Source organism: Mus caroli, chromosome 11 (genome assembly GCF_900094665.2).
Source record: "Mus caroli chromosome 11, CAROLI_EIJ_v1.1, whole genome shotgun sequence".
NCBI lineage: Eukaryota > Metazoa > Chordata > Mammalia > Rodentia > Muridae > Mus > Mus caroli.
The window spans coordinates 81,408,437-81,435,214 of NC_034580.1; the positions used below are offsets into that span (position 1 = coordinate 81,408,437).

General features: G+C 38.7%; 1 protein-coding gene across 2 annotated transcripts in view; it reads right to left on the reverse strand.

Annotated features, from left to right (window-relative positions):
* Positions 1–2,164: 2,164 nt before the first annotated feature.
* The window catches only part of Ints2 (integrator complex subunit 2), a 45,179-nt gene continuing 20,565 nt past the window's right edge, over positions 2,165–26,778 (reverse strand). For both annotated transcript variants that reach the window (XM_021176462.2, XM_029483658.1), the window contains exons 12-25: positions 26,256–26,324; positions 24,369–24,503; positions 22,819–22,995; positions 21,740–21,848; positions 19,014–19,118; positions 16,445–16,609; positions 14,732–14,933; positions 11,902–12,027; positions 7,834–8,032; positions 5,614–5,865; positions 5,214–5,321; positions 4,982–5,087; positions 2,946–3,122; positions 2,165–2,856 (exon numbers count right to left, since the gene is read on the reverse strand). In XM_021176462.2, the coding sequence (XP_021032121.1) occupies positions 2,687–2,856; positions 2,946–3,122; positions 4,982–5,087; positions 5,214–5,321; positions 5,614–5,865; positions 7,834–8,032; positions 11,902–12,027; positions 14,732–14,933; positions 16,445–16,609; positions 19,014–19,118; positions 21,740–21,848; positions 22,819–22,995; positions 24,369–24,503; positions 26,256–26,324 (2,100 nt within the window). In that variant the 3' untranslated portion in view covers positions 2,165–2,686. The remainder of the gene's footprint in view (positions 2,857–2,945; positions 3,123–4,981; positions 5,088–5,213; positions 5,322–5,613; positions 5,866–7,833; positions 8,033–11,901; positions 12,028–14,731; positions 14,934–16,444; positions 16,610–19,013; positions 19,119–21,739; positions 21,849–22,818; positions 22,996–24,368; positions 24,504–26,255; positions 26,325–26,778) is intronic.

Consider the following 26,778-nt stretch of genomic DNA (forward strand, 5'->3'; position numbering starts at 1 on the left):
TTGTACATCGTGGTGCGGAGCCTAGTGCGCACCACGATGTACAACGTCCACAAGCAGCTTTTCAAGACTTTTATCATGAATGGGTGTTGGATCTTGTCGAATGCTTTTTCTGCATCTAAGGAGATGATCATGTGGTTTTTATCTTTGAGTTTGTTTATATAATGGATTACGTTGATGGATTTCCATATATTAAACCATCCCTGCATCCCTGGAATAAAACCTACTTGGTCAGGATGGATGATTGCTTTAATGTGTTCTTGGAGTCGGTTAGCGAGAATTTTATTGAGTATTTTTGCATCAATATTCATAAGGGAAATTGGTCTGAAGTTGTCTATCTTTGTTGGATCTTTCTGTGGTTTAGGTATCAGAGTAATTGTGGCTTCATAGAATGAGTTGGGTAATAAAATGATTTTTAAAAATAAGCTGTTTCCAAGAAAAAAATATGTCCTATGACACTGGTTTTATAAAAGCAGACTCCAGGATCTGAAGAGGCTGGACCAGTGGTTAAGAGCATTTGCTTCTCTTGTACAGGACCCAGGTTACGTTCCTAACACCCACATGGGGACTCCTAGCCATCGGTAACGACAATTCCTAGGGTTCCATGGTCTTACTCTCCTTTCATTTATGTGACCTTAAGGAAAGGGATATATTAAAGCCCCAGAACTAGGGTGTCCTAGATTCTAACTCCCTCCTGGTAATTTTACATTAACAGTTGTGAAAGAAAACATAAAAACTACAGTTCATTGGTAAAGAATGAATGTTTATAAATCAATATCCAAAATAGTTGCACACATCTGTTTTGACTTGAATAAAAAAAATCACATTGTGACAAAGTTTATAACCTTAACTTAAGATATATGGATATTAACATTTACTAATATTATTTACATATTTTATTTACATCATCAACAAATTGGATGAAAAACAGGCTATGTTATTACTTTAACACAGTAGGTTATAACTAGTCTTTGAAAATTGATCCACAAAATGTGTACTGTATTTCATTACAAAACATACTTCAAATAATTCAGAATTCCTAAAGGATTCTACTATTCACAGAAAATATTCCAGAAAGGTCTCATTTACAAACAGAACAGGAGCAGTTGTATTTAATCTTAAGAGACTACAGAACTGCCTCATTTAAAAATAGGAAAATTCTTGTGGTATATCTTTGAAGCGTATTCTTTTACTCTTCACATCAAAATTAATTGAACATTAAGCATCTAATAAAAAGTTATATATATTCCACCATGCATGATACGATGCACTTCATGATTGGAAACAGTTATAAACTTGTTTTAATAGAACACCTTCATGAGGTAGGGTCAGGAGTGACAAAGAAAAATGAGATGTGACTATGTACGAGAGGAAAGGATGAAGCTAAATTCCTTTTTGGGGGGAAAAAAAAACCTTTCCTTTTAGCTCACTACCTTCTTTAACCAGAGGTCTGCTCTGAGTAGGGTGACATATGGTTGAGGTATTTCTCAAAGAGCAAAGAAGTACCTTGTACATAAGGTACTTAATTTTACAAAAATGATTATGGTTATCTGAATGCATCTCCTTAATCGTGAAGCTCCTAACAGAGGGCTGAAAAAGTCAGCAACACAGCATTTTCCACATTATAATTTTTCCTGAGGTTCAAATACTGTATTTTCTTACTCAAAGATCTCCTCAAAGTAAAATGTGAATTATAATCCTGCTGATGAACCAAGAGCACTACTGGGGTTTATTGCTCTAAAGTTCATTTAATTTTGCTCCTCTGAGAACTAGATAATACAGTATTATAAAAATAAGTTTTAAAAAGAATAAATGAAATTTACTTTCAGGTTCTTCTTTGCACAAGATGTTTCTGTAACTACAATCAGTATCTTAAAATTTCAAAGTATTCAAGTATCTCTTTAAACATATGGCTTCATATATTGGGAAAAATTGAAGCAGATTTGTGAAATCTTTGCATCTTCATCTGTAATTCCAAGGCAGTCATTTAGTAGTCTGTACAGGGTCCATTATGTAGTTCTGACTGTCCTGGAACTCACTACATGAACCAGGCTGGCCTGGTCAGAGGACTGCCTGCCTCTCCCTTTCTCCCTAGGCTGGGATTTAAGCATGCTCCACCACACCTGCCTTACCTGCCTTTTTTTTTCTTTTTTTTTTTTCTTTTTTCTTTAAAGCCATCCTACTACTGTCTCTAACAAATTAGAAGTTCAACCTGTAATACTGTTATTTGCATTACAAGTCTGTAAGATTTCTGGGTACTTAAAAGGTAATTTTTTCTAAATGATTCCTGCCCTACATCCCTCTTTCTCCTTCCTCTCCTCTCTGTTGAAAGCTCACACATATAAGGGATATCCACAGGCTCATTTTTTAAGCAATTAAACTAAAGGCCTGGCAGTCTTTCCTCACGTCAAATGATAAGCACAGGAACCAATCCCTTTCTAGTGACAAGTCTCTTAAAGTGTCTCCAGTGGAAAAGAAGTTCAGCTGCTACAATATAAACATACCATCAGAGCACATCCAAAGATATGCCAATCAAACAAGTATAATTCTCAGAGAGCTCTAAATTATCCTCCTGCTGAATTGAGTCACTTCAGCAATTCCAAGATCTCACTATTCTCATTCAGTTTAGAGCTCTCATAAAGTCCAGATTCAGTAAATGCAGCAAGTGGCTGCACTTAAAACTGTTGTTTTAAATTCCACTAACACTCATGTTTATTATTTCAATTATTGTGCTTTCAATACAATGACAGAGCTGGACATCAGGATCCATGCTTCCAGTGTCCCTGGATCCATTTTTGTAAGATGGATCTTTACAAATTTGAGACCATCCACTAGGTTTCTCCTTTATTTGTTGAAGACCTACAAAATAAGGAGAGAAAATAATTAAGGCAAGATATTCTGAAATGAATATAGTCTTGTTTGAAACATTAAAGTGAGGTAGCACTTACGTGTAATGATTGGATCAATGTCTCTTGTCTGAGTGGCAACATCAGAGGCGCACACTTGTCCTATTTGAATTAGCAAAGACATAATATCCTCATACAGTGGAGGAAATGCTCGACAAAAGGAGACCAAACTTGGAAGAGTTGGCATGAAAAAAGAGTACCGCTTAGCTTGTGTCAGAACTGGTGGGAAGAAAAGCAACACAATTGTTTAGTTGCAAATATAAATTCAACACAGGCATCCTACACAACATATTAATACTAAGCTTTGTGCTAGGAAGACTAAGTTTTTTGTTTTGTTTTTAAGGTCCTCATTTTTTTTTATTTTATTAGATATTTTCTTTATTTACATTTCAAATGCGATCCTGAAAGTTCCCTATACCGTCCCCACGCCCTGCTCCCCTACCCACTCACTCCCACTTCTTGGCCCTGGTGTTCCCCTGGAAGACGAAGTTTTATAGGATGCTGTCCACTCTTAATTTTTAAACAGTCTGTACTCTACTAATTGGTCATCACCAAGACCCACATTTTTATTATGACCCTGTACTATGATAAGTACACTGCTTGCATTATTTCACCCAGTTCTCACAAATGGATCACACCGGTTATGCAGATGAGAAAACTTTAGAGAAGTTGTAAAAGTTGTTCTAAGGCCCAGTGTGGTTGTGCATGCCTCTAAAAGATCTCAGCCCCCAAGAGGCAGAGGCATGCAGAGCTCTGAGTTTGAGGACAGCCTGATCTACATAATGAGGCCCTGTTTCTTCTGTGTATAGCCCTGGCTGTCCTGGAACTCACTTTGTAGACCAGGCTGGCCTTGAACTCAAAAATTCACCTGCCTCTGCCTCCAGAGTGCTGGGATTAAAGGTGTGCGCCACCACGCTCGGCGCGAGGCCCAGTTTCTAAAAAAATAAAGTTATTCCAATTCCAAGGCTGGGAAGGAGAGCGGTACTTATCATAGAGTTCTTGTCTAGCACATGCAAGGCAAGAATCTGAGGTCCTGAGGAAAAAATAACGCTTGTTCCAGGTGACATTAACAGTGGTAACACCAGGACTAAATGCAACATGAACCCTGGACCACTATAAATTACTGTAACATGAGGTGAAAACAATAGAAAGAAAATGAACAAACAAACTATTAAAGGAGCACAGAGAAAGACCACAACCGTCTAAAGGATGGATCGCACTCAGAACTTTAAAGTAGTTTTCTTTTATAACACTTACTCTTCCAACTAGAAGGTGGGTAAAATACAGGGTAAGTTGTGGAATAGGTTGTAGAATTTAAGGAAATACCTAATGTATACATTAATTTATTACTTTTTTTTTGAGACAGGATTTCTATGTGTAGCCCTGGCTATCCTGGAACTATGTAGCCAGGCTGGCCTCATCTACTTTCTTCTGCCTCCCAGTGCTGAGATTAAAGGCATAGATCACCACCACCACCATCCAGCTATTTAAGACATTTTCAAATATTTTTGTTTCTGGAATTGAGCACACTTAGTAATTTCTTTTTTTTATTTTTTGTTCTTTTTTTTTTTATTATTTCTTTTTACTCTTTTTCTCACTTAGTAATTTCTAATTTGTATTCCAATTCTACAGATATTATTTTCATTTATTGAAAAAGTATTATAATACATAATATTTATTAAATACTTATGATATATATACACATTCTCAAAACAAAGGTGTCTATGCTTCTTCTATACTATAAGTCATATTTGTAGTTATGGAATTAAAAAAAGAAAAGTAACTCAAATGATGGCATAGGTTACGATAAGAGCAATATATACCGTGTCATACTGACTCATTAAAACACCAATAAGCGCTGGGCAGTGGTGGCACGCCTTTAATCCCAGCACTCGGGAGGCAGAGGCAGGCGGATTTCTGAGTTTGAGGCCAGCCTGGTCTACAGAGTGAGTTCCAGGACAGCCAGGGCTACACAGAGAAACACTATCTCAAAAAAAACAAAGCTGCTGAGTCTTAAAGTTCAGAAAATACATGTAATAAGTGTTAGATACTTTTGTTGATGTTGATTGGCTACACACCTGTTAGCAAAGTCCCCATAACATTGACAGCTAATCGAGCCACACTAAGTGACTTTGGTAATGCATACTGGATACACAAGTGAGAAAGCAGCTGAATAGCAAATATCTGGAATACAAAATCCACATGTTAAATCTTTGAAAAGTTTAAATGATAAAATTTATAAAATATCTCCTCTAATAGCCACACTGAAAAGTGATCAAAATTTTCTTCAATTTTTAAAATGTGCATTACCTGTTTTTCAAGTTCTGGCTGGGCAATAAGCTCCGGTATAAAATCCAAGCAGATGTGCATAGACGGGATCCCTGCGACTGTCAGCGGCAGAAGTTCACATGGATAACCCTGTCTCAGGAGGAAAAGGAGACGTCAAAGACCGCGGGAGAGGAAAGGGAAGCTTCACTTCCTTTCTAGAGAATCGGCGCCAAACACCAAATATATGTGTCAGGAACTGAACTTCCTGATAAATTAGAAAAGAGAGGAAGTATTTGAATATTTTATCAGGACTGAAAATTTAGATTTTTCTAAATATTGCAAAAGATCATGATCCTTTCTCATTTTCAAATGACTAGTATTAATTGAATACATAAAGCCTTCAAGAACAAACCCGAACATTCACATTCTTTTGGACACAAACCTGAAAGTGAACAAGTTTAGCAATGTTGGGATCTGCAATGTACATTTGGTGTAACAGGCAACAGATAAGGCACTGAACTTCCCGAAGGTTACAGAGCAAATTGTCTTCTCCTTCTTCTGTTTCTTTATTTGGAGTGCTGATGGTGACGACACCTTGAGTATTCCTGAGGGAGATGTCTGAATTGGCACCTTTTGCCTTTTCCTCTTCAGTAGGCAAGCAGATTTCTAAGAGAATCTGCACAGCAGCACTGTCCTACACGCAGATAAAAAGGTACATGTAAGGAGCCTCGGGGAAGCTCATCTGAAGATGAAATCCCTATTTTCATATGAACAGAACGGCACAACATCATAAATGTGGTAATTCTTAGAGCAGAAGTAATCGGTTGACAATGCAGAGGGTCTCACATTGTAAGGCTAAAAACTCCTGATGTATCTGAAATAAACAAATCACTTTTTCCATACAAACAAACATATGTAGGAGACTAGAGGTGGCTTGGTTGTTAACAACACGGCTGCTCTTCTAGAAGACCAAGGTTCAATTCCCAGCACTCACGACAGCTCACAACTAAGTGTCCTCTAACTCCAGTTCCAGGGATTCTAATACCCTCTTCTGACTTCTAAGGCCACTGCATAAACATGCTGCACAGACATAAATGTACAACTCCTACACACATAAGATAAAAATAAGCAAGTAGCCAGGAGGTGAGGGTATACATCTTTAATTCCAGCACTTGGGAGGCAGAGGCAAGTGAATCTCTGACTTCGAGGCCAGCCTGGTCTACAGAATGAATTCCAGGACAGTCAGAGCTACACAGAAAAACCCTGTCTTGAAAAAAAAAACAAAAGAAACAAACAAAAACAGCATGTAAATTAGCATCTGACATACTTCTAAAGGGTTGTATACCACTAGGCAGAAGTGCAGACTTCAGTTCATAAATATCTACTTGACAGGTAATCAAAGCCAATGGCCTCCAAAGCAGACTGTAGGCATAATGTTTTTGTGCACTATGTAAAAATTATTGTGGTGAGCCAGGCGTGGTGGTGCACACCTTTAATCCCAGCACTCAGGAGGCGGAGGCAAGTGGATTTCTGAGTTCAAGGCCAGCCTGGTCTACAAAGTGAGTTCCAGGACAGCCAGTGCTATACAGAGAAACCCTGTCTCAAAAAAACAAACAAAAAACAAAACAAAAAAAATTATACTTGTGTTAATCAAATGCTGATTTCTCTGCTCTCCTATCTTGTTTCGATCCAGACACAATATTCTTATGTCAAAAATCTCCTGTTTCAAGTAAATTCTTACCATTTTATTCTCTGCCTTGTCAATAAAAGCTGATCACCCAATGGCTGGCAGAAGCAAGAACAGGGCAGGACTTCTGCCAGCAAGGGCAGAGGAGAGAGAAGAGGAAGACAGCCTGAGCCAGGAGTAAGGACGAAAGGAGACAACAGGAGAGTTCAGCTGGAGCATAGAAGGCCCTAAATGCCAGTATTATGAGGATATTAGCTTGGGGTAGCCAGATTAGTTTAGGAGATTAGAACAGATAATTGACTACACAGATATTGAGGTAAAGTTTGAAAATACATCTTGGTCTCTCTGTCTTTCTTGGGGACCTAGCTAGGATAAAGAAAACAGCCAGCATAATAAGTCACTGCATACATTTATATTAACATTACCACTTACAGCCGACTCGAGCCTAAATCCCTTCCTTCCTCTCACTCACCTACTTTTTCTAAGATTCTAGCAGGTGCCACTCCATTTCCCTCTATTTCACTTTACAGAGCAGGACTTGAGAGGTGACCTGTTTGCAGCTCCTATATGGAAGGCAGCCTGACACTTTATAATGTCATGTATTTACTTATTTTTCTCTATAAAGTCTGTCTCCAACATCCAATTTCTTTTTCTATTTCATCATTAAAAACAAGTAACTAAAAGTTGTATCTCCTTTACCACCACGTCCCTAGTCCTTGTACAGTATCTGCCACACAGGTGTCCAGTAATATGTCAATCAAGTGATGTATAACAAGACTAGTTAAAGGTTTATACTTTGATAAATATAAATCTATATTATCTATATTAAGTTATCATAATGAGAGTCTACCTGACACTCGGAAGCAAAGATAATATTATTTTAGACTCTAGAATAAAAGGAACACACAATGTCAACATCTACTTATTTAAAAACAAAAATGACATTTGATGAAACTTTACTTTAGCAAATTTTACCTGAGCAGCCAGTAATGCATTTTTCAGTTCTTCTCTGGTCACTTCTGGGGCATCAGTCTGTCCAACCAAGCCTACTGTATTATTCGGGGAAGGTCTATCTTGCTCTGCTGTTTCCTTTAGATGGGCACTAAGGTAAGCTTTAGAGGCAAGGAGATACCCATTGAGCATGTGTAAAGTAACATCCATTAGTGGGGGACACCTAAACAAAAAAGAAAAAGTGTATCAGAGAGAATATAAATATAAAAACTAGCTACAACCAGAACTAGAAATGCATGCTGCCCGATGATGAACAAGGCTATATGGACACCGTAAAGAACTCCAGAGGATACAGAACTGGAATTGTTCAAAAGCTGCCAGCAAAGCTTTGGGTTTACCACAGCTGTGAGAGGGAGAGTTCTCACTGTATACCATTGTTTTTGCATACTAGTACTTATGAAAAGTATCAGAAGAACAAAGAAAAATGGATATTAGTAAAGAATCTTAAAGACTCCTTCACTCAGCTCCCAAAGTTATCTACACAGGGCTAGCTCATTTGAGATCTAAGTCCACACACATTGCTACCACCATCACTAGGCAAATCCTCATCATCATGTATGGTGTACAATATCTTTTAAAAACCATTAGAATGATTACCTGGTAAAAGTAAACTTAAACTTTACGAAGATTTAAAAAAAAAAGTAAAGCAAAGCCCTAGGGCTACGGCTGCAGCTCAAAGGAGAGGACACACTGAGCCCCAAGCTCTAGCACCCAAACATGTAAAACTACAACACATGTAGGAAGAACTGATAACACATGTGTGTGTGTGTGTGTGTGTGTGTGTGTGTGTGTGTGTGAAGCACAGTCTTCAGAATGAAATGCACTCATCTATATGCTAACTTGATTAAACAAAGAGTCACAGCCCAATCAAATTGATGACCCCTCGGCCTCAGCCTCCAGAGTGCTAAGATTACAGGCATGGGCCACCACACCTGGCCTTTGACAGTCTTCATACACGTTATAGATGAAGAACTCTTTAAAATCAATAAAAAAAAAAACAATAGAAAAGCTTTTCTGAAAGATAAACAAGAAATAACAATAACCAATAAATATAAAATAAAAAAGGGAATCTAGTCTTCACTTTCTTGTACAGTATAAAAAAGAAATGTACAAGAAGATATACAACATAAAACAGTGTAATAGAATGGTAATTGGTTGAGCCCTTCTAGATGGCAGAAAAAAAACAGAAATCAACATTTTAAAAATGGCCAAGGCACTGGTGACACACACCTTTAATCCCAGCACTTTGGAGGCAGAGGCAGGCGGATTTCTGAGTTCAAGGACAGCCTGGTCTAAAGGGTGAGTTCCAGGACAGCCAGGGCTACACAGAGAAACCCTGTCTCCAAAAACAAAACAAACAAACAAAAAAAAAAATCTTAAAACTGAGTATACTGCACTGTTAAAATTCTATTTTTACCAATCTGATCTAAGAAAATAGCATCTAAGAAAGAAGCACACAGTATAGTATACATGGATAATGTAATATATAGTATACACAACAGTATAGGTATAGATTAAAACATTCAGCCACAGGGGACTGGGTAAGCACAGCCCAAATTTTAAATGAAGTACTATGTAGCCAATTGTTAAGAATGCACACCTATTAACATAAGTAAAGGTTCTCAAGTGAAAGGTTTGTTTTGTTTGTTTGTTTGTTTGTTTGTTTTTGGTTTTTAGAGACAGGGTTTCTCTGTATAGCCCTGGCTGTCCTGGAACTCACTTTGTAGACCAGGCTGGCCTTGAACTCAGAGATCGGCCTGCCTCTGCCTCCCAAGCACTGGGCTAAAAGGCTTGCGCCACCACACCTGGCTCAAGTGAAAGGTTTAAGCTACAAAAACAGCCCGTACATTCTGATAGCATACTTCAACAGCTTTCTTGGAAAACTAAATCTCCTGAGGAAATTCAAAGTCATCTACTAAGTAGATTTTTAACACAGATCATTGTTTTACAAATGCATTATTTCCAATCAGTGATGTGACTCAGCAGGTAAATAAAGGCACTTGCCATAAAAGCTCTGTGACCTGGGACCCACATAAATGGAGCATGAGAGAAGCAACTTCATGAAGTTGTCATCTGACCTTCATACATATGTCATGGTATGCTTACCAACCCCCCCACACACACACTAACAAATAAAGGTAAAAATTAGAATAAAAGAAATGCCTGCTTTCTAGACTAAACTGCTGGTTTATATATATTAGCTACTATATTTATTCTGATGATTCTATTTCCTATGAAATCTTGATCTCAGCAAATTATATTTAGATGATTTTTTTCTAGGTTTTATTACTTTGAGAATGCCATCAACTGTAAGATGCCAGCCAGTTGCATAAATATATATGCAAGCTCGTTTCCCTCTTTATAGATTTAGTGTGTATGTGACTCATCAATCTGCCACACTGGTTTCCCCGATCCTCATCAGAGTGGGTTTAAGGTCTGCTGCTACACCTGGCTTTCACATGGGGTCTGTGGTTTGCACAACAGACATTTTACTCTATCTTGCCTAACAATCAAGGCTCTCTATAGTCTAACTTATTTTCTCAGTCAAAAAGCACACTCTTCTCAAAATTTAACCCTCTGCTCCAAAGATTCTTCTCAGAATCTTCCCATCAGAGTAGGGCATGCAGGTATACATCTGGAATCCTAGCCCTCCAGAGGCACAGGAAAAGTATCCTGAGTTCAAGGCTATCCTGGACTACTCAACCTGGACTACTCAACCAGCCAAGGCTAGATAGTAAACATGTCTCAAAAGAGCCAAGACCAATCACAGACGACGAACGTTCCTTGAGTATCTCTAATCTCTATCATTATGGTATTTGATCTCTAGTGGTTGTTCTTTTGGCTGGTGGAGGTTATTCTTGTTTACATTTTATATTTATTCATTTACATTATACACATGTGTATTTGTGTATATGTTTGAGTACATGTGTACCACTTCTACCATGTGTGTCATGAGGGTCAAACTGAGATAGATCATTAGGCTCTGCAGCAGGCACCTATGTCCACTCAGCCATCTCACTAGCCCATTTTTGTTTTGATTTGTTTTTTTATAGATTCATTTTAGCCCAGACTGGCTTCACATTTACATAGTTGGTGACAATGACCCTAAACTCGTGATATATCTGCTTAGACTTACAAAGTGCTGGAATTACAGGCATGTGCCATTATGTAACACTACCTGGTTATGATTTTCTGTAGTTTTAAGACAGCCTGGTCTAAATAGTGAGTTCCAGGACAGCCAGAGCTATATTGTGAGATCCCATTTCAAAGAAACAAAAACAAAGCAACAACAACTCCTTTAGCACAGCATTCACCTGCACAAGACCACACTACTCATGCAGCTCTCTTCTTTCTCCATGCAGATGGTGAGCATTAAGGTTGACACCTCAACTTATTTACCTTCGTTATCACGACAATTTGAAATTCAAATATTAATGTCTGAGACAATTAAATTCTGCCTTTTGAGTTAAAGGCATTTCAAAGTAATTAACTAGGAATTAGAGACATGTGTGGAATTCATGAAGCTAACATGACAAGTTGTACCAAAAGGGTCACAGTTTTAAAGATTGTGATGGCTTGCAATGAATCAGTGTTTTAAAATCATTTTTTCAAGATGTATATGGCGACACAACTGTAATCCTAACACTAAAATGGCTGAGGCAGGAAAATTAGGAGTTCAAGGTCACCCTCAGCTATACAGTGATACCTTGTTTCAACATAAAACACAATGAAGCAGAACCTTTTTAATGAGATAGCAGGTTAGCTAATGGTCATTCTTTTCTGTTCTTGATTTTATGGACAGAAGGGCCAATACTGATGACTACCACAGCTAAGAACTCCTTTTCTCTAAAGCCAGATTTCATTATCCACATACTAATATTACACTGACTATAATTTATGAATATATGCACCTAGAAAAAAGCTGCATAAATTATATTACCTATATATTTCTAACAACAATAAGATATTTAAATGATTTTCTTCAATTTCTTTTGATTCTCCAAAGTACAGCACTATTAAAACATAACTTACCTGTGAACCCGTCGGTCACACCTCAAGACAATGAGAGGATCTATCATCAAATCATTCTGGGTATATTTTTGTTGTCGTATAAACTTTATGGAAGGTTGGAGTGCATTAACTGTCATTACCCACAGCCTAGTGAGGAAACAATAACATATTCATAATAGCTATGTTATAACTGACATCTAAGTTATTTGGTCCTTTGTATCTAACAAAAAAAAATGTTATTTTGAAGATAAAAGAAAAAGGAAAAAAAAAAGCAAAGCAGGTATAAAAATAAACTTTGGGGTTTCTTTTTGTTTTTGTTTCTGAAAAAGGCTCTCATGTATTTCAGGCTGGGCCCAAACTCACTATATAGCAAAGGATGACAGGACTTCTGATTTCTCCTGCATCCCCCTCCCAAGTGCTGAGATCACAAGAATGTACCACCATAGGCGGCTTTGTGTGTGTGTTGGAGAGATAGTTCAGAACTTCAGACCATCTGTTGCTCTTATAAAGGACAGGAATTCATTTCCCAGAACCCAAGTCAGGTGGCTCACAACCACATGTAACTCTAACCCCCCAAGATCCAGTATCTGGCCTCTTCAGACACCTTTACTCACATGCACATATCAACACTTAAAATCACATAATTTAATTTATTCCAAAAAGAAAAAGTTCTAAAAATCAAGACATGCTCACAAGAATTTAATAAATAAATAAATAAATGAAAATCAACCAACTCTATGAAACCCCACACTAGAAAGAGAAAAAGTTCCACATCAAAACACATCATTAAGCCGGGTGTGGTGGCGCACGCCTGGTCTACAAATTGAGTTCCAGGACAGCCTGAGATATACAGAGAAACCCTGACCCTAAAAAAAAAAAAAAAAAAAAAAAAAAAAAAACCAACACATCATTAAATTCCAGAACACAAAGGGGGAAAGCCTTTTATGAGTGAAGAAACCAATGGCTATCTATATACAAAGGGCTGGGAACCAGCAACACACCAGATCACTAACAGCCAGTGTGAAGTCCAAGTCAGAATGGTGTTCTCAAATGTATGACCCCCACTTAAGCAAATCAGCAACCACATGTGAGAAGAAAGCAAGCTTCAAAGTCACACACAGAACACCCGAGCCTCCGCCAGCCCCTTTCAGCCTTTCTCAGGAAGCACTGCAGTTAGTATGTGCTCTATGTGGACAGAAACCAAGAAAGAAAACTGGAATCCCAGCAAAGCAGAGACAACAGCAATTCTAGGACAACCGTGCATGTCTGGGGGGGGGGGGGGGGGCGGTTTACGATGAAAAGCTCTGAAAGAGATGTCCCTATAAAAATCATGTTACTGTTAGATTAGTTTCTGTTGTAATTCCTATTAAGTAAACCTAGTCTTAATAAAGAGTTTAAGATGAGCTATTTATTAGTTATTGATAGCATAACAAATGAAAACAAGGTACGTACTATAGCAATGCTAACTTTGGGGAATGGCACGTGTGTATAAGAAAGAAGCATTTATGAAGTGTAGTTCAGGGGCAGCATACCTGACTAGCATGCTCACAGCCTGAGTGTGATTCTCCTCCACACTCAGAGAAAAAGAAGCAAGAAAGAGAGAGAAAAGGTAACCAAAGAATATTGTAATACTGCACAGCTCAACTGTAAATACATAATCATAAGATGAACACTGAGTATTGCTCTAGCTGAATGATACAACTATACTAGAAAATTAAGGGAAAGCGTCACAGGAAGGAAGCAGGTCAGGCTGCTAAACTTCACAAAGCACATCTAAATTAGAAAATCAAGAAGCCGTACTTGTTATAAGCCTATTCCTGAGCTATAAGGAACAAAATGTAAATGCTAGAATTTTTTTAAGCTGAATAACGGTTTCCTCTGAGTAACTAGACTCGAAAATAGAAAAGTGTGAAGTATTATTATGTGTATTTATTAATTTGATGTAAATTAAAACTTAAATTTAGGCCAGGTAGTGGTAGCACACGCCTTTAATCCCAGCACATGAGAGTCAGGGGCAGTAGGATCTCTGAGTTCAAGGCTAGCCTGGTCTACAGAGTGAGTTAGTTCCAGGACAGCCAGGGCCACACAGAGAAAGCCTGTCTTGAAAAACCAAAACAAACAATCATAGCAACAAAATCCTTGAATTTAGAAAGAACAACTATCCGCAGTTCCCAGACCTACTAAACCATGCTCTCAGGTAAGTCAGACCAGGGTTCTGGTCTCGAGACTGGCCTGACACAATCTATGAGCCAGCCAACTGATAACCACAGTGAAGGCACACCCTGTTCTCCAAACTCTGCTGCACCAGAGGGATCTGTTCTTAAAACGTATGCCTTGATCCTGCTGCACCGCTCAGCTTTAACTGCATAGATTGCAGCCTGAGAATCAGGGTTTTAGAGCCAGTCCAAATGGCTCAGGGTGCAACAGAATTTGGAAGCACAGCAGTGATGTAAGACATGATGATCCAAATCAGTTAGCCACAAATAACTACAAAGAGGAAAATACCTTCAAACACGTTCTCAAATTGCTAACAGTTTTTATTTCTTAAAGTATACTTTTTTCTTTAAAATGTATTTAACCATTTTTTGAGACAAGTCTTACTATAACAGACCATGCCTTCCTCAAACTTAGCTCTGCCTGTTCTTCCTCCCCAAATCCATGATGAGATTAAAGATAAGCACCACTGCACCCCAATGTAATATCTTTAGTCATGTTCAGAAAGGAATTTATTGTACATACTCAAAGCCATTAATAAGACTGGTCTTGTGAATATTTTTCTAACAACTAAGTTCCCCGTGCATTATCAAAGCTATACACTTCTCTGGTCCATACAGCAGTAGACAGAATTTACCTTCTTGGCATCACAGTATTAAGAACCATCCATAACTTATTGACAGTTTGAAGAATTCTCCGTGGAACCCCAGAATTCAGCAGCTGGCTCATGTTGGACGTCAGTACTTCCGCATATGGAATGAGTTCGCTGGCAGAGAGCAGAGTCAGGTGCTCCATAACCTGCATCACTTGAGTGTGACTTACAGGGACCGCTGAAAATGCTACAAACAACATTTTACAGTCATGCCTAAATCCTCTAATGCTTACCAAGTAGAAATAAATGCTGCTTTCTTAAAAGTAGGAATGAAACAAATCAAGAAAGCAATAGTGTTAAATTAAAAACTTCTACTCACAGCTTCTTTTTCACTGAAGCTAATATTAAAGCCATTAGAAAACCTCACAGTTGGCAGGTGAGATGGCCCAGCAGGTCAAGGCAAGTGAAGCCTGACAACCTGAGTTCCATCCCTGCACACACATGAAGGATGGAATCAGCTCCCTCATGTTGTCCTCTGACTTCCACATGTACAGTATGGCATGTGCAAGACCCCACACAAACATATACTAAACAAATAAATTAGAATGTAGTAAAAATAAATGAAAATCCATGGAAGTACAGATGTTATTTCATAAAGTTCATTTTAAAAATCCTAGTAGTGACACAAATAGCTAACCTCACTTTTGGGGGTAACCGCTTGTGTAGTTTATTACTTTGGAAGTTTCAGGCTCCTTGACACTTTCTTCTAGGTGTCCAATTACAGAAGATTAGCATCCAGCAGATTGCTGTTATTAAATATCTAGAATTATCTCTCTACTAGAATGGTCACTAATTACATCCTGCTAACATGCATAAAGTAATAACAAATGGGAAAGCTAATTCATTTTGTTGCCATCATGAACAACGCTATATCTACATCTACACCTAGCTGGTCATGGCCAACCAACTATACTTCAAGGGAAACAGGTAGTCATGCATGTACATCACCCTGGAAAACCAACAGAACCTGAAAGGAATGTGGAGAAAACTAGCCAAAGCTGAAAAGAACATCGTGTCACTTTGTATCTGGGTCCAAAATCCACATGACAAAGACAACTGGCTCACAATTTCTTCAGTTGTGTAGAGAAAACAAAAAGACAATGACCTCAAGAGCTGGGGGTAGAGCTGAGTAGCAGAGCACAGGCCCAGAACGCACAAAAGGCCCAGATTCAGTCTGCAGCTCCAAAGGGAAAAGAGAAAAAGACTTAGAAATAACAGCTAAAGAATTCAAGAGCAACAACAACAAAAATTCAGGTTGGGTTTGGGTGGGGCGCCAAGGCCTGCATTGTCACTGCAGACAGGAGTAAAGATTATACAGCAACCCTTACACGGATTGTGTAATTGTATTCAGAAGACGTATGACCTGGAACGTTTTAATACAGCAATGCAATGTTAATATGCAGCCCACACTATTTGTATTTGGGGATACTAATCTGGAACATTACCCATTAATAGCAAGTACACTGCCTTGATCTACTGCATTTATTTCTAACCAGTTTGGGAATTTTCTACATCTTCTTAGTGATATAATAACACACAATACAAAACTGCTATAAACATGTCAACTAAATTCCCAGCATAGCAAAGAGATGGTTAGAAATCCTTGCCCCCAAAGACACCTGCTTACAGTATAGGATTCCAGTCAGCCCAGCCCCTCTGTCCAGCAGCAGTGGGAGGCGGAATGAGCAGTTACTGTACCTTCCTGCAGCTGTTTCGGAGAGTAGGTTTTGGCATTACTAGTCAGGAGCATTCGCCTTAACAGCGCATCAGTCCCTGTGATCTCCTCCTCACAGATCCAGTCATCCACAATACACAGATGTGGATAATTAGTTGCTAGAAGACGTAGTAAAGCTGAATGCAGCCCTAAAAAACAAAACAGGAAGTTAACTGGACTCAGTTCTCAAAACAGAATCTCCCCCCTCCTTATTTTAGCAGCCAGCAGGCATAAGGAGCAGTGGTGTGTTTCTCACCTCACTGGTCCACCCACTAGCATCAGGAGTTAAGGAAACTTGCTGTACATGCATAGTGAAGATGCCATGCCCAGCTAGGGCTCAACTGTGGCTCTAGATGCCATGCCCAGCTCTAGCCACGCCCACTTCTGCAAGTGTAGATCACAGTATAAGAAGTTCTAGCCAGGCCTGGAGCAGAATCCAAGCTTTTCAGAAGGTTGAGGCTGTACAATCCTAAATTCAAGGTCTTGCTTCAGCTACACACTGAGCTCAGGGCCAGCCTGGAAAACTTAGTGAGATATTACCTCAAAACGAGGATTGAGGGGATAGATCAATGACAGAGGACTTGCCTTGTGTGTATAGGGGCCTGAGTTTAATACTAATAGTCAAAAAATAATTTTTTTAAGAAAAAAAAATCTGTGTAGTATTTTAAATAAAAGTCCCCAAGAAAACTACTTCACAGTATGTCAAGAATGACTCCTTGCGCCAAGCGGAGGTGGCGCACGCCTTTGATCCCAGCACTTGGGAGGCAGAGGCAGGCAGATTTCTGAGTTCGAGGCCAGCCTGGTCTACAGAGTTTGTTCCAGGACAGCCAGGGCTATACAGAGAAATCCTGTCTTGAAAAACCTAAAAACAAAAACAAAAACACTCCTTGCGCTAATCTTTCTCGGCTTTCCTCTACTTCACCCCAGTGTTTGACGCTCATCGTGAAAGCTGTTTAACACAGCATTCTTTTAGGAGTTCAGAAGAGAAAAAAGCTTTTCAAGTGCTAAGATTTTCATGTGCCACCATGCCTAACCATCAAGACTGCTTAAAACTGATGGTTCTACATTCAAAAAGGCATTGTAATAATCAAGTATTACTGAACTTTAAATTTCTAAACATATGTACAACTAAAACTACTACCAACAGACACAGAAAAGTGCAAACCAATCTACATATTATACTTTTTTCAGTAAAACATGTTACTGCCAAATATTGTTTGGTTTTTTTTTTTTTAAAGAAACAGACTATGTAAAGCTATAATAAATGTAGCTATCTATCTGGCTACCATGTCCAATGAAGGCTCATGTTCGTCTTCCAAACCAGCCACAGCAAAGAAAGACAGGAAAACCACGCTGTTACGTGAAAGGTGGCTATTAAGAAACATCAAGTTTCTAAAACTCTCACAGGTCTATTTACCAATATTTACAACCAAACTATTATATACATATTAGAATATCATGAATATTATGGAACAGTTTCAAATAATGAAGTGGATCTACACGGGCTGATATCTCAGCAGAGGCAGAGGGCTGAAGATATGTCAGTGGTATAGTACAAGCTTAATTCACATACGGCCCTGAGTGCAAATCTCAATGAAAAGAGAAACATGAGGAAAAGGAGGTAGTGTATAATATCATCCACCTTTTTAAAATATTATGTGAGCTTCTACTAGTTTCAACAGTATGAACTTGTCATTCTCTAGGTCAAAGACAGTCTGAAGCTTTAGACAGTTGGATTGATGAGTTCTTAACTTTACAGTGTTGTGGAAGTACAGTTGGCTTTACTCTAAAATTGTACAAGGCTAGCAATATGAGAAACTCTCCTGTTATGCCAGGCAGCAGCAGTGGGCAACTCAGTGAGCCAGCCATACAATCACAACAGAAAACAGGCACTATGCTGAAGTGCACTGCACTGCTGAGCTTCAGTATTCTGTTGCTTAGAGGAGGCAAATAATTTTACCTTTTGTTTTGTTTTGTTCTGTTTTCAAGACAGGGTCTCACTATGTAGATCTGGCTGTCCTGGAACTTACTATGTAGACCAGACTGCCTCAGCCTGCCAAGGGCTGTGATTAAAGGCTAAGCCACCATACCTGACCACAAATGCATTTTGAACTTGATATACTGAAGTTTGCAATAGGGTTATATCCAAATAAGCTCCTAATAAGATGAAGGGAATAAGAAGTATGTAATGGTGAGCACCCATGTGTCGTGTGTGGTGCTGGGAATGAACCCAGGGCATCACACATGCCAGGCAGGCACTCTACTACCAAGCTGTACCCCAACACTCAAATATCAGCCATCATATTAGGGTCATCCTATATGAAAAGAAATGACTTAAAATTAAAATGAATGTCAAACTGAAAACAACTGGAGTTTTCTAGGGAGTGGTGATCTGTAGGAAATGAGGTAATGGATTTAGCAAGAGAACAAAAAGCATCTTCAGTCTTCAACTGTTTACATTTCTAACAATGAATACTTACTATAAATTATAGCAGAAGCAGTAAAATATTTCATATCAATAAAACTTAGCAAAGTCAAATGAAAAATGAATACCTCCCAACTCCTGCTGCAGTCCTTGAGCCTGCCGAATAAGAAACTTGATAGGAATTTGGTCCATTAAAGAAGAAGAATATGATTTGGGTTTCCTTTGCATGGAAGCTGTCAGTAAAAACAAAAAGTATAAAATAAAAGAGTATCAGAGACAAATCTTAACTTTCAAAACAAATGGGAATAAAGACACTTTGAAGGTACTTTTAATTCACTTGATATATGAAAGTATAACAGATAAAAATTAACTACCAAGTTATAGTGACTATAAAGGAAAAACAAAGGCAAGACCTAGGAAATGCCTGGAATTGGAACAAAATCATGGGAGGTTTTAGTACAAAGAAGAATTCACTGAAAAAACTCAGTGGAGATTTTTCCACATCCATTTAGGAAGTCTGAAGAAGTCATGAACACAGACTTAGAGCTTAATGATACTAATGTAAATTATAGAACACCACAGGGTGAGAAAAAAGGGCTGGAGAAATGGTTCAGCTATTAAGAGAACTGGCTGTTCTTCCACAGTACTGGGGTTCAATTCCTAGCACCCATAAGGCAGCTCACAACTGTCTCTCACTCTAGTTTGAGGGGATCTGACACCCTCACCCAGACACACATGCAGGTAAAACATCAATGTACATAAAACTGTATCATTAAACAATTTTATGAATGAATGAATGAATGAATAAATAAATAAAATACACACAACTATAATCTTAGCCACTTGAAATTGCCTCGCTGGGTGGGCATGGTGGTACCTGAGCACCAGTTTACCAAGTACCAGACAATGAAACAATGAATCTTGTTCTGTTGGTGACCAAGAAGCATATTTTACATGTAACAGGACAGAGTAGAGAGCGGTGGGACTTTCTTCTAGGTGACATGAAGCCGGTGGGTGAGTTAAGCGCCCTCCAGGACTGGAAGCCACTGAGGAGGAGCCAGACATGGACGCTCACACCTCTATTTCAAGCACGCACTTGGGAGGTAGAAGCAAGAGGATCAGGAGTTCAGGCACAATTCTGCTGGGCAGAGAGTTCAAGACCAGCCTCTACAAGAGACTCTGCCTCAAAAACAAAAATCAAATAAAAATTGTACATCTGAAACTTTTTATACTAGGAAAGCAGCTTGTTTTGAGGTAATTTTGATACAAGTGTGCAGCACTATGCCCAGCTAATAGCACAGTGTTTTAGGTACAAATATTTGAAATATACAAGGAATATTCACATTTCAACTAAGTAATAAGTAAACAGGAAATTCTTTATTTACTATGCATCTTCTTTAGGATAGTTAAATCTATAAATAATATAAATATGTACAATTTTTATCTCTAAAATATTTTTAAATGAGCATTTAACTAGAGTCAATATACATATACATGCACATTAATATACACATGTGCATAAGTATTTTTAAATAAACAATGAATATACACTGATGTAGTTTAACAGCTATCACAATCTAATACGTGATTCTACCTCAGATTTCAGAGTTCCTGTCCTAGCTTCTATATCTAGCAGGTGGCTGCTAATGTTTCTTATAAGAATTAAACCAAAAGTGAAATGCTGAGATTACAACATAATATCACAGGTAAGAATATATTTGGGGCAAATAATCTTTTGGCTACTGACAAAAACCTCTCAACAATGGCGTGAAGTTCTTTACACCCTTGGAAGACAAAAACTAGACCAGAGGAAACCGCCTAACCAGGGTGTTTCCTACCAGGAAAAGGTCTTCTCTCTCATCTCTTCCTATTATTCATCAAGGATGTAACTGCAGAGACTGACTTCAACAACCTCTCTCTGCAGGACACACCTCTCAATAGCAAGAGAATAACATGTCTCCTTTTCATCTTAAAAATTCAGGAGCCGGGCGTGGTGGCGCACGCCTTTAATCCCAGCACTTGGGAGGCAGAGGCAGGCGGATTTCTGTGTTCGAGGCCAGCCTGGTCTACAAAGTGAGCTCCAGGACAGCCAGGACTACACAGAGAAACCCTGTCTCGAAAAACCAAAAAAAAAAAAAAAAAAAAAAAAAAAATTCAGGGCTAGAGAGTGGAGAGGTGATTGAGAGCATTAGCACCCACATCAGTGACTCACAACTGCTTGCACTCTTAATTCCAGAAGACCTGTGGTGTATACACGGGCACTCACACACACAAATTTTAAAGTCGCTTCTTGACCTTATTCACTTCAGTTACCACATCACTTCTCTTTTCCTTGGCAACTCCCCAAAGCAGTCTCTTCTCATGGTCTATAGCACTGGGTCCGCAGCTCCCTTCTGAATTCATTACGTTTGGTCTTCATCCTGCCATTCTACAGCAAACAAACCTCCACATGCTATGTGCAGCCCTTGGGTGAACACTAGTCCTCATTTTACTTCCCCATTCAGGTTCATCCAACAGAGCTCAGACAGCAGACCTCAAGAAGTCCTCTTGGAAACCTCCTTTGGTATCTACAACCCCTATCTCCTTGATATCCTCTATACTCCATTGCTTGGAACCTATCTAATGTCCAAACTAATTTATGCCATTGTCCAAACCCTCTAAGTTAGCCTTCCTCTCTCTCAAATTTGATTCACTAAAGTAAACACCGAAGGACTACCTCAGTCCCATGATATGATACGAATCATCTGAAGGTCCTAGCATCTCACTTCTGCCTATTCACTGGACTTCCATGGATGGGCTCTGACCCACTCACTATCAGGAAGCTACTGGAGAGGCTCGGCCCCGTGCCGCTTACCTAGCGTCTTTGTGTTCGCCAGGAGAGCTTCCTCGTAAGACAGGATATAGTAAAGCACCAGAAGCTGCGCTGTGATACTGAAGCGCTGGGTAAGGCGGACGCTGTCTCCCTGAGGTGATACAAAAACGGTGAAAACACTGAACAGCAAGAGCATAAGACAGATTATCCAGTGCTGCTGCATCAGCCCAGCTAGACCGAGAGCAGGACTGCTGGGTTCACTGCAGTCTGAGACAACTTCAAGCTTCACTGAACCTTGAAGGGCATGCATGACAGGCAAAAGGAAACATCCTCTCCTCAATTTCAGATGAGGGGAAATGTCACAAGACTTCAGTTTCTACTTCTCAGTAGTACTCCCACCAGGCTGTTTCTGAAAGACTTTCAGGAATCAAAGTTCTATCTGAAATTACTATGAAGAAAACAATTCACAAAAAAGATCCTGTACATTAAACTGTGTCTGTGAAAACTGCTATTTTTCCCTAACAAAATAAGGAAAAATTTTTTGTCAAACTTTCCAAAATTGAATCCAGGTGTATTCTCAATTTCCAGGAAGCTAAAGAGCACCCACCACGTTGGACAGGTTGAAATATCCCACAGGCCTTTAGCAAATACCTATCTTCAAGGCACCCATTAAACTTTAACAGGAGGCTTCAAAACAACTCCTTGTGCTGGGCATGATGGGGCAAGCCTGTTAGTCCAGTATTCAGGAAGCTGATTCAGCAAAAGGATGAGTTTGCGACTACCCAGGCTACAAAGTGAGACACTGTCTCAAAACTATGTAGATAGATAGATAGATAGAATAATTTAATCATTTTAAATTTTATATATATATATATATATATATATATATATATAATCTTCAAAAAGTACTGTTTGTCAAATTACTTGGAACTAATGTTATTATATAATTTTTATTAGTAAGCTAATAAAATTTAATCTCATTTATGTGTGCATATGTGCAAGTGTGCATAGCCACATATTAATCTTCTTTTGAAATCAGAATTACCTATAAGACATCTAAGGAAAAAAGATGGACGGAGGCAGAGCTGTGCCAGAGGGGAAAGAACTATTGTTTTATTTACCCCGATGACCTCCTGGAAAAGGTTTAGTATCTCCTGCTCAGTGACCGGCTGGTTTGTCGCTTCGGGGTTGGATTTAGACGCAGGAGTAAGTATAGAATTTATGTACACATCAATCAGAGGAAGGAGCTGAGGGTGGAGTGGAGTGGAAGTTTCACATAGCTGTCTGTAAATCCAGTCCTACAAGAAAAAAATTGAGGCGATTTAAAAAAAACAGAAAGATCAACACTGTAGAACACATATAGCTTTGCCATGTTCCTCAGGTCAATGTACTACTGACCAGTAGTTTGCGGAGCTAAAATATACTACCTCTTTTCCTAAGTAGTCTATCATTTAACCAAAACACTATCTACTGAAAGATACACCTAAGATGGTGAGCAGCCTGGCTCTGGGTTTAATGTGTTTCTGAACCTTCCCTACTCTGTCTCTATTTAAAACTCTCTGTGTGTCATGGAAGACTTCCCAGCAGAGGGACTGTAGCAGGGGCTATTTCTCCAGAGACTAGAAAAGAACTACTATGGGATACCACTTACCTAGGGGAGGAGACATGCAAAACTTCAAGGTGTGTATCTGGACTCTTAATCAATAAAACTGTTTTACTCAATAAAAGCACAAAAAGAAGCAAAAGATGCAACGTAGCTAAAAATTAATGTCACTAAATCATCAAAAGCGTCAAAAGGGCACCTGACAAGATATGCCACATATAAACTGCTCATTGTTCTTTTTAAGTAAAAAAGGCTTTTATAACAGGTTCAAAAACCATTTACTTACCTCCTGTATTTCAGATTTCTCATTAAGAGACCTTTTAACCCTTTGATATAACCAAATATAAAAAAACTGAAAACATAAGTTAGGCACTGGCTATGCTGGTGACAAATTTGCAAACAGCAACAGTAAAATTTAGAGAATGGGCCAGCCATATTAGTGCGCACCTATAACCCTTAGCACTTAGGATGGGGAAGGCAGAGGATCAAGAATTCACTGTGAGCCTCAGCTACAACTCAAGGTCAAGACCAGCTTGCGTTTGTTAGATACATTTTGTATCAAACAAAAATGTAAAAACATGCTATTATAAGATATATAATATTATACACTTTGTAAAAAAGTTACAATACTGCTTTAAAAATTTGAAGTTGAGTTGAACCCCTGGGTTCTCTGGAAGAGCAGTCAGTGCTCTTAACCACTGAGCCACCTCTCCAGCCCTGAACCTCAAGTTCAGTTCTTAGAAATGATAAACTATATAAATAACTAGTAACTAGCTACTTATAGTAGTAACTTATTACCTAGTAATTTAGCTTACAACATTACAAGTTATAATATTGTTTTAAAAAATTGAAGTTGGGTTGTTTTTTTTTTTTTTTAATGTTCATTGTTGTTTTGCCTGCATGTATGTCTGTGTGAGGGTGTCAGATCTGGGAGTTACACACAGTTGTGAGCTGCCATGTGGGTGCTGGCATACATATATATGTATATACATATATATAAAGTAAACAAACTAAGAACTAGTGGGAGAGAACTGAGTTACAGCTTAAAATCTAAATATGAAGTCATACTTTTATTGACACTTTGTGCTTGGTAAACGATCGACTCCTGAGAAGTTGGTAAATACAATGAATGGGCAAAAACCCAGTAATGTTGGCACTCAAGTTGCTGGTGACAGGAACTCGAACTGCATGGGCTGTGACAACCTGAAATAGAAAAATAGCATTAAAACACATAACAAATGCAAAATTAGCTTGAAAAAAGATATAGACTACCAAATAGACCATCAACACTTAAATGCAGTCCATGAGGATGAACAATGAGAATCAGCTGGTACAAGGTTTAATTGTTTTGTTCTGTTTTAAGACAAGGTCTCATGTGGATCAGGCTGGCCCTATACTGCTAAGGCTGACCCTGAACTCCTACTCCTCCTGTCTCTTTGTCCGGAGTGTTAGAGTTGCAGACTTGTACCTGAAAACTTCTATATAATATCTACATGATAAGTAAATTAGGTGTGGTAGCACTCATCTGTTGTCTCAGCTACAAGAAAGGATGAGTGAGATGCTTAACTCTTGAACAGCTCAGGCTGGGAATAGAACTCAGGGTTAAGATGCTTGTGCAAATTCCTGGGTTCAATCCCCAGTACAGTTAAAAAAGAGAAAAAAGAAACGAAAAAAAAGGAGTATATACCTAGGAACTGGTAAAGATCTCTAATTTCCTGTTTATTTTTACACATACACACATAAAGGGTGTAGCTCAGTGGGACAGCAGTAGTGTAGCATACAAAGGTGTATCGTTCAGTTTCTACCATGACCACCAAAAAAACTACAATAAAAATAAATAAATAAACAAACACACATGAGAAGTGCTAACAAATATAAAATGTATTATTTGTGCTAATTGGGTCTAGATAAGTCTTGTCTACCTTTTGAATCTATTTTGACATGTATAAAATAAAAGATTACATTCTTCCTTGTCCTGAAGGGTGGCTGTGGATGCTAATTTTTTTCCTAGTACTTATATGAGCGGGGCCAGCCCTCAAGATGCTGAGACAGGACTGCAGAGAGTTCAGAGAATTTACAGGTTTACTAGATATTAAGTTCCAGGCCAGCCAGAGACCTTGTCTCAGAAGGAAATATTTATATTTGAATTGGCAAATGAATTTGAGAATTTTTACTTTTAGGAGAACTTTACTAAAAAGAAAACTATTTGATTTTGTTCGGGGCTGAATCTGTGGTAGCACAGTGACTGTCTCCAGTCGGAGTGGGTTGCAGCAGCAGTCTGGCCACTTGTGAGGCCCTCAGAGGACCAGACCCACCACAGCACAGGGCCCAGCTTTGGTGCTTCCTCCTGAAGTTGACATCTATGGAAAATGGCAGCCTACAGGTTTTGTGGGAAAGCCCTCATACTATATTAAACCTCAGGTTCCTCATTTGTTTTAAAAAACTGACAGACAGACAGACAGACAGACGGACGGAAAGAAAGAAAGAAAGAAAGAAAGAAAGAAAGAAAGAAAGAAAGAAAGAAAGAAAGAAAGAAAGAGAAAAAGAGAAAGAAAAAGAAAAAAAGAAAAATATTCTTGGATTTACTCAGAGACAAGGGTACTGAAGCCAAGTAAGTGTGAACAAAAAGAGTAAGGAACCAGAGGCTAGTCTGTAATGTAACTGCAAATACTTTACAACCCAAAGAGTTACCCAGGGCTCTGTTTTCTCAAGAGCAATCCAAATCATTAACCCAGAGTACATTACCAACATCTACAGCCACACTCTTACATACCCACTCAAAGTTTTCAAGAATCTATAAACTCAAAGCATACCGTTTTGTAACGAGATAGATGAATTATTCACAGATAGTTTAAAGATGAAATAAATTATCACTACAAATTGAAAGTGATAAAAAAAAGACTTCCTTTATTCTTCTCAGTAGTTTAGTGAGGAGCTAAGGACAGAGGGAAGTACCTGCTCTGTAAAGATCTCCTGCGTGAAGATGGTCTTCATCCTGCTTAAGGAGCTTGGCTTAATCACAATCTAAAACAGTTAAGAGAATTTTGGTAGCATGTAAAACCATATGAAGTATGTTTATTCTCATGAATTTATTACCCAAAATGGTATGATGTACAATATTAATGTTGGAAACTTAAATTTTCTCTTATAAGTGACCTCTCAAGCCTGACATTAAGACACTGAAGTAGAACCAACATAAATCATACTTAGTAAGAGCAGTGCACACATGTGCAGGCCTGTAGTCACAGGCACTTGGGAGGCTAGGCTGGTGGGTCACTAGAACCCAGGAGATCAGGAGCAACCTGGCAATATAGTGAAACCTCTTATCAAAAAAAGAGATAAAACATACTTTAAAGCCGGGCGTGGTAAGACTTTAGTGCTTTAATCCCAGCACTCGGGAGGCAGAGGCAGGCGGATTTCTGAGTTCGAGGCCAGCCTGGTCTACAGAGTGAGTGCCAGGACAGCCAGGGCTACACAG